We start from the raw sequence: 9,159 nt of genomic DNA on the forward strand, positions 1-9,159 counted from the left end.
AAGCCCGTGTGCCACAACTACTGAAGCCCGCTAGCCTAGAGCCCACGAGCCACAGCTACTGAGCCCACATGCCACAATTACTGAGGCCCGCGTGCCTAGAGCCCGTGCTCTGCAACAAGAGAAGCCACCGTAATGAGAAGCCTGCACACTGCAACGAAGAGTAGCCCCCGCTCGCTGCAACTACAGAAAGCCCACGTGCAGCAACAAAACCCAACACAGCCAAAAATTAAATAAATAAATAAATGAATGAAAAAAAACCCCAAGACATGGAAGCAACCTAAATGTCTATCTACAGATGAATGGATAAAAAGATGTGGCATACCTATACAATGGAATACTACTCAGCCATAAATGAGAATGAGATGATGCCATTTGTAGCAACATGGATGGACCTAGAGATTATCATACTAAGTGAAGTAAGTCAAAGAAAGATAAATATCATATGATATCACTTATATGTGGAATCTAAAATATGACACAAATGAAGTTATTTACAAAACAGAAATAGACTCACAGACATAGAAAACAACCTTATGTTTACCAAAGGGGAAAGAGGGTGGGGGAGAGATAAATTAGGAGTTTGGGATTAGCAGATATAAAACTATCATGTATTCAGTGTAAAACAGATAAACAACAAGGTCCTACTGTATAGCACAGGGAACTATATTCAATATCCTGTAATAAACCATAACCATGTAAAAGAATATGGAAAAAATATATAACTTTGCTGTACACCAGAAAGTAACACAACAATGTAAATCAACTATACTTCAATTGAAAAATAAAATAAAATTTAAAAATGTGCTAATGAACAGCTGAGTCAAATATAAAAGGAACAACAACTTGATTGGCAGAGACCTCTTGCCTGCAACAACAATCAAAAATGGCAGAACAATGGAGTAATGTCTTTAAAGTACTTAAATAACACTTTAGAATTAGGAATGAATACATAATAAAAATTTTCAGATATACAAGACTATGAGAGTGTACTACACAAAACATGTTGAGATTTACAAAACCAAGATAATTTACTACACATAGGGTATAGTGGAAAGAACTATTAAAGTATATTCTTCAGCAAGAAGAAAATTGAGGCTAGACTTTGAGAGTGGAATATAAGAATAAAAAGGTAGAGAGGAAATGGTAAAGCATGTTGGTGAATATAAATAGTATTGATGTTTAAAAAAACTGAAACCATCTTGTTTTCAGCTTTACCTGTAGATTTTATTTCTTTTGTAAAAATGTGAAAGAAATATGGTAATTAATTAATGTTTTATTTTTTTAAATTTTTATTTATTTATTTTTGGCTGCGTTGAGTCCTCGTTGCTGCACACGGGCTTTCTCTAGTTGCGGTGAGCGGGGGCTACTCTTCGTTGAGGTGCACGGGCTTCTCACTGCAGTGGCTTCTCTGGTGGCGAAGCATGGGCTGTAGGTGCGTGGGCTTCAGCTGTGGCTCATGGGCTTAGTTGCTCCACGGCATGTGGGGTCTTCCCAGACCAGGGCTCGAACCCATGTCCCCTGCATTAGCAGGCAGATTCTTAACCACTGCGCCACCAGGGAGGCCCCTAAATTAATGTTTTAAGAGTTAGAGGTTTGATTTACAAAAGAAAAAACTCGGGGTAGAATGTCAAAGGTATGAATAATGTGGAATAGCAGGAATGCAAACATTTTACATCAGTCTCTGAGTCAAAATAACCGGAGGAAGAGATTTAAAAAGGAAATGCATATCCTAATACATGCTGAAAACATCTGATAAAATCCAGCATTTATTCATAATGAAAAGTGAACTTGACTGGAAGGGAACTTCCTCAGGTTAAGAGGAAGCTATGAACAAACATCATACAATTATGTATAGTAACCATCATACTATTTTGCAACTTTCCAGGAGAGCAGCTCAAAACACCAAGAAAGAGAAAAGCCATGGCTAAAAATCTTCATAAATGCATGGGAAAACATATAACATGAGAAATCCAGTTATTTATTGGTTTGGGGAGAAATAGGGTAGCAATAGGGTATGGTGCTGGAGAGAGAAGAATTTGAGAGAAAATAACCAATGCAAACGAGCGGGAATGGATAGGCCTGAGAATGATGTTGTAAAGAAGTCCAGACGTCTGAACACACATTGTCCGGTATCCCTGGGCAGATTTTCCATTTCAAAGATGAGGTCTAGAGTCTGCTTTCTTTTCCTGACGTCTTCTCCTGCTACTATAGCCAGTCTGGAGGGAAAAAGGAGTTGTTGGCCCACGAGATGCTTAATTTCCAGGTTGTAGGACATTCAGTGTAAAAGACGCCGGGAAATCCATTGGGCCTCCAGGATGGTAGCCAGAATGTGTGTGTGTGTGTGTGTGTGTGTGTGTGTGTGTGTACACCGGGGTGCAGTTCATTCCGGGAACAGACATCTCTGGGCCTCGCGCTTAGGACGGTAAGGGCGTTGGGGGCGCTCGTGAGGACCCGGACTCGGAGAGGGAGGTAGAGGTTGGAGTGGTGAGTCGAGGGAGAGCTCCCAAAGGTGCAAGTGCAGGTTGTCGTCGTGGTGAGGAGAGCGTTTCTCTGGAGTAGGATTGGGCGCCCGAGGACGGGGCTCTGGGACAAAGCCCTGCGCGCTGGGTCCCGACACCCTTGCGGTGGGGCTGCGGAGCTCAGCGACGGAGCCGGCTTCAGCCTCCATCCCAGGCGGCAGGAGCTCGGCGTCTGCTTCCTCCTGGTTGGCCTCTTCTTGGCGGGCGATCTCTGGGACAGCTGCGCAGAAGAATCCCGGCTCCCAGGCCATGTACTCCCCTGGAGCGCTCAGGAAAGCGGCCCGTTGCAGGCCCTGTCCCCACGGGCCTTCCACGCCCCAGCCCAGGAGGGCCTCGGGGACCAGCATGAGCATGTGATCTCCGAGAGACACTTGCAGCACGGACGTGGGCTTGGGCGCCAGCAGCACGTCGACGCCATCTAGGGGCAGGTGCAGGGCACAGCCGGCGGGCAGGACCACTACGGAAGTGAGCGCGTCCGCGGCCGGAGGTCCCGTCAGGTTGTCCAGGCTGGGCGCCGCCTCGGACTCGGACTCGGGGTCCTCGGGCTCCTCCGTTCGGCGGCGCTTGGCGGGGCCGGGTCCTTCGGTCTGCGGTCCCCCCCAGTCCGCAGGGTAGGCACTGGGCCTGCGGGGCCGTTTGCCCATGACCTCGACCGACGGACGGCGCCCCCGGGGCCTGGCAGAGGGCGAGGAGGCGCTCGATCCTGCACGCTGTGACGGGTTTCGACGACGGCTGAGGCAAGCCGGGGCGGGGCGGCGCGATGCGGCGACGGCAGGACGGCGCGATACGGGACGAGTCCTCGGAGCTCCGGGGCCGCCTCCTGCAGTTGGTCCTGCAGTTCAGGTTTCTAGGGGAACGGCGTCTGGCGCGGGGCTGGGCCTGGCGCCTTCGAATCTTCAGCTCGTCACGCCGATTCGTCTCCGCAACAGACAGCGAAAGATGTTGCCCGTGAAGCCAGTGAAATCCTAGTCGCAAAATGTCACGCGAAGCCCCGCCCCCTCCAAGGCTCCGCCCCGTAGACCTCGCGGTATCTGTGCTGCCCAATAGCCGGGGCTGTGGTTGGTAGAAAGCTACTGTTAAAGTCCTCCGGGGGCCAGAATACTCGTGTACTTCATTCTTAGAGAAAAAAAGATACCCCGAAAATGGAACTTTAACTATTAGTCACCTTTAAGGTCAATATTTTCCTTTGATTTCAGGCATTCTAGAGAAAAAAACCACTCAAATAGACCACCCCCCTGGCAACATAAAACGGACCTATCTAAACGTTCCATGAAATTCCTTTAATGCTTGTGCTTTCATTTCAGGAGTAAATGGAAAATACTCATATATGTTTAGGTAAAGCTCTGTCTTAATAGTCAAATATTTGTGGCAGTTCCTTCCTGAAGATAAAAGCTGTTATAAAATTAAAACAATCTCAGTATAATTAACTTGTTTTATTCAGTATTTATTATATGCCAACCATTCTACTGAGGTTTAAAAAATGATCTTCATTTATTAAATTAAATTAATTAATTAATTTATTTGGCGGTACGCGGGCCTCTCACTGTTGTGGCCTCTCCCGTTGCGGAGCACAGGCTCCAGACGCGCTGGCTCAGCGGCCATGGCTCACGGGCCCAGCCCCTCCGCGGCATGCGGGATCTTCCCGGACCGGGACACGAACCCGTGTCCCCTGCGTCGGCAGGCGGACCCTCAACCACTGTGCCACCTGGTAAGCCCTGATCTTTGTTTTGAAAAAATTTTTTATTTTTATGTACTTTTGGCTGCGTTGGGTCTTTGTTGCTGCGTGCGGGCTTTCTCTAGTTGCAGCGAGCGGGGGCTAGTCTTCGCTGCGGTGCACAGGCTTCTCGTTGCGGTGGCTTCTGTTTGTTGCGGAGCACGGGCTCTAGGCACACGGGCTTCTGTAGTTGTGGGACGCAGGCTCAGTAGTCGTGGCTCTTGGGCTCTAGAGTGCAGGCTCAGTAGTTGCGGCACATGGGCTTATTTGCTCCACGGCATGTGGGATCTTCTCGGACCAGGGCTCGAACCCGGCATGCGGATTCTTAACTACTGCGCCGCCAGGACCCTGGTGGCACAGTAGTTAAGGTATGTACTAAAAGCTGTACACATTTAATGTAAACAACTTGAGTTTGTAGATAAGAATACACTCGTGAAACTATCACCACAATCAAAACCATAAAAGTTATCTATGACCTGCAAAAGTGTCTTCCTGCCCTCTCTGAAAAAAAAAATGACCTTTTTTACTTTTCACAACACCTGAAGCTCAGAGTGGTCAAGTGAGGTTTCAAAACTTAAATATGTACCAAGTTTGTGTTAGATATAGGCATCCAATGCAGACTTCTCTGGTTTTAAATCATCAACTCTTAACTCATACATTTATTGCATACACCTAAGAGTGAATTACTATAATTGGTCCTGTGTGTGTCTTTTCAAGTTAATAGGTAGGGACTTCCCTGGTGACGCAGTGGTTAAGAATCTGCCTGCCAATGCAGGGGACATGGGTTTGATCCCTGATCTGGGAAGACCCCACATGCTGCAGAGCAGCAAAACCCGTGCGCCACAACTGCTGAAGCCCTTGTGCCTAGAGCCTGTGCTCTGCAACAAGAGAAGCCACTGCAATGAGAAGCCCGCGCACTGCAACCAAGAGTAGCCCCTGCTGGCCTCAACTAGAGAAAAGCCAGCATGCAGCACCGAAGACCAGACACAGCCAAAAATAAGTAAATAGATAAATAAATAAACAAAGAAATAAATAAATTTTAAAATTATAAAAAAAGATTTAAAAAATGTTAATAGGTAACGCCTTCCTCTTTTTTTTCCCCAAAATATTTTTCACAGTTTAAACTCCTGTGAGCGGAGTATGTTTCCATTTCATTACATCCTTGTAAACATTTCTTATTGATAGACTCTTAACTGTTTTCCAACCTGGTGTAGTAAAATGCTATATCATTGTGTTTTCATTTTGCATTTCTGATTGCCAGTCAAGGTGGATCATTTTTTTCACATGCTTATTAGCCAATATTATATTTAATTCTTTGAAATATTCCCATCTTCTTGGGTTTTTTTCACTTAAAAAATTAGGTTTCAACTTTTCCTCCAACTTTTTGCAGTGGTGGTTCGTTCTTCAAAGACCAACTCTGAGGGCACTTTCTTGAAAAGGGCATTTCTGACCATTTTGTTTGGAATGGTTTCTTCACTTACTCTCTATCTCATCCCTCTCTCTATGGCCTTCATAGTATTACCACATTCTGTAAATAAACAAAATATTGTTTAAAGACATTGGGGTTCAGTCATACTACTACCAGTCACTTATCAAATGTATGTGTAGCAAATGTCTCTATCACAGTCTTTGAAGACTTTCGCCCTTGATTCACTGTAATTCTCACTCATTGCACATCTGCTGTAGTTTGTGGTGAGTTTAATATTGTCATGGATCCCTCCTCCCCCCACATCTTGGCTTCTCAGTTCTCTTCCTCTTCAGTAATTTTGTCCTCCCTCCTACCTCATTGACTCATACTCTTTTACCTTGTCATTATGAAACTTATATGGTAGTCATCAGTTACATCCATTAGACTATAACTTAATTAGTAAATAGTAAACTGTAAACTGCCTTCGCTGGTCAAGCTCACTTTAACTGTTTTTACAAAAACTTGCATATCCCCCAAGCATGCTGTAGCCTAAAGAGTAAGCTACAAGGCCTCTTCACGACCCCTATGGATAAGTACCTCTGATGTAAGAGTCTTAAGATGTTTGCCCGAGTTGTTTTTTTGGAACTTGGAGTCAGTTGTCCAGTTTGAACTTCAGCTGGTTAAGACTGGTTGGGACAACCGCCTCTCCCCTCGGGCATGCGAGAGTGTCTGATCGGTGGCCATTTGATGTCAGAGGGCCAAAACCTCCACCCTAAGAATATGCCAATGTCGCCGTTTTCTGAACATGCATCCTCTGAAGGATCACGTAGCTTAGTTCCACCTGCCGAGAATAACGATACATCTTTTTTTAAAAATGTATTTATTTATTTAATTTATTTATTTTTGGCTGTGTTGGGTCTTCGTTGCTGCGTGCGGGCTTTCTCTGTTTGCAGTGAGCGGGGGCTTCTCTTCGTTGCAGTGTGCAGGCCTCTCATTGTGGTGGCTTCTCTTGTTGTGGAACACGGACACTAGGAGCGTGGGCTTCAGCAGTTGTGGCACACAGGCTCAGTAGTTGTGGCACGCAGGCTCTAGAGTGCAGGCTCAGTACTTGTGGCTCAAGGGCTTAGTTGCTCCGAGGCATGTGAGATCCTCCCAGACCAGGGCTCGAACCCATGTCCCCTGCATTGGTAGGCGGATTCTTTTTTTTTTTTTTTTGGTAGGCGGATTCTTAACCACTGTGCCACCAGGGAAGTCCCGACCCGATCTTTTTCTCCTTTCCAGTCACCTTTCCCCACACTCCCTGCACCTCAGGCCACCCTAATTCTTTATCCAGTAAATATCCCTAGCCCCTGGCCTTTGGGGAGATGGATTTGAGATTTGTTCTCCTTTCTCCTTGCTTGACTGCCTTGTGAATAAACCCTTTCTCTGCTGCAAACCTCTCTATCTCAGAGTTGGGCTTTCTGTGTGTGAGGCAAATGAACGTGGCTCAGTAACAATTACTCCAAATTGTGACCCCCTCTGTAATCACAATTTAAAAGATTTATTCTCAGAGTAGTGGCTACCTCCTAACTTTCTAGCTTAGCCCTTTACATATCCAAACTCCATCAATGCTTATGCCCTTCTGGAAAAATTCATCTTTTCAGTGAAACTTAAACTATCAGTTCTTCACTTCCCTCCATAACTGGAACTTAAATTCCACGAAGAGTCATTTTAATCATTGCTATATGTATATCTTTTTAAAAAATTATTTTTTATTGAGGTAACATTTGTTTATAACATTATATAAGTTTCATATGGACAACATTATATTTCTACTTCTGTACACACTACAGCATGCTCACCAACAAAGATTTAGTTTGTATAGTCACCACAGAGTTGATCCTCTTTATCCATTTCACCCTTTCCCCTCTGGTAGCCACTACTCTGCTCTCTGTATCTACATGTTTGTTTTTGTTTGGTGTGGTTTGTTCATTTACTTTGTATGTTTTTTTTAAAATTCCATATCTATGTGAAATCATATGGTATTTGGCTTTCTCTAGCTGACTTCTTTCACTTAGCATAATACTCTCAGTGTCCATCCATGCTGTGGCAAATGGCCAGGTTTTATTTTTTTCCTATGGCTGTGTCTATATTGTATATATTGTGTTTCACCTCTTCTTTATTCATTTATTGGTTGATGGGCGCTGCGGTTGTTGCTATACCTTGACTATTGTAAATAATGCTGCAATGAACATGGGGGTGCATAAGTGTTTTCAAGTTAGTGTTTTCATATACTTTGGATAAATACTCAGAAGTGGGATAGCTGGATCATATGGTAGTTCTATTCCTGCATTTCTAAGGAATCTTCATACCGTTCTCCATAGTGGCTGTGCCAGTTTACATTCCCACCGACACCGCAGGAGGGCTCACTTTTCTCCACGTACTCGCCAACACTTTTAATTTCTTGCCTTTTGATAAAAGCCATTCTAACAGGTATGAAGTGATATGTCATTGTCGGGGTTTTTTTTTTAGTTTTTTAAAAATTGAGGTATAATGGAGTTACAGTGTTACGTTTCAGGTGTACAAGATAATGATGAACAATTCCTAAAGATTATACTCCATTTATAGTTATTATAAAATATTGGCTATGGACCCTTGCCTGGCGGTCCAGTGGTTAAGACTCCATGCTTCCACTGCAGGGGCCCCGGGTTCAGTCCCTGTTCAGGGAACTAAGATCCCCGTGTGCTGCGGGGTACGGCCAAAAAATAAATATTGGCTGTATTCCCTGTGTTGTACAATATATCCTTGTAGCTTAATTACTTTAAACATAGTAGTTTATACCTCTTCATCTCTTACCCCATCTTGCCTCTCCCCACCTGTAACCACGAGTTTCTTCTCTATATCTGTGAATCTGTTTCTTTTTCGTTATATTCACTAGTTTGTTTTATTTTCTGGATTCCATGTTTAAGTGATAACATAACAGTATTTGTCTTTCTCTGTCTGACTTATTTCACTATGCATAATACCCTACAAGTCTATCCATGTTATTGTAAATGACAAAATTTCACTCTTTTTTTTATGGCTGAGTATATACATACACACAGACACACACATGCATATATGTATCACATCACATCTTCTTTAGCTGTCCATCTGTTGATGGACACTTAGGTTGTTTCCATATTTTGGCTGTCATAAATAATGCTGCCACGAACATTCAGCTGCATGTATCTTTTCAAAGTAGTGTTTTTGTTTTCTTTGGATGTATACCCAGGAGTGGAATTGCTGTATCCTATGGTAATTCTATTTAGTTTTTTGAGGAACCTCCACACTGTTTTCCACAGTGGCTGCACCAATTCACATTCCCACCAACAGTGTACGGGGGTCCCCTTTATTTCACAACCTAGCCAACATTTGTTATTTGTGGTCGTTTTGATGTTAGGTGTTCTTACAGGTGTGAGGTGGTATCTCATGGTGGTTTGATTTGTATTTCTCTGACGGTTAGTGATGTTGAGCATCTTTTCATGTGCCTGTTGCCC

General features: G+C 44.1%; 1 protein-coding gene across 1 annotated transcript; it reads right to left on the minus strand.

Moving 5' to 3' along the window:
• Positions 1 to 2,380: 2,380 nt before the first annotated feature.
• LOC309806591 (proline-rich protein 23C-like) lies at positions 2,381 to 3,163 on the minus strand (the record flags this gene model as incomplete). Its single annotated transcript, XM_082625476.1, has 1 exon — positions 2,381 to 3,163. The coding sequence occupies one exon, from the start codon at positions 3,161 to 3,163 to the stop codon at positions 2,381 to 2,383; it is 783 nt and encodes a 260-aa protein (XP_082481602.1).
• Between the last annotated feature and the right edge of the window lie 5,996 nt (positions 3,164 to 9,159).

This window comes from Mesoplodon mirus (assembly GCF_964341445.2).
Source record: "Mesoplodon mirus genome assembly, chromosome: 6".
NCBI classification, from domain to species: Eukaryota; Metazoa; Chordata; class Mammalia; order Artiodactyla; family Ziphiidae; genus Mesoplodon; species Mesoplodon mirus.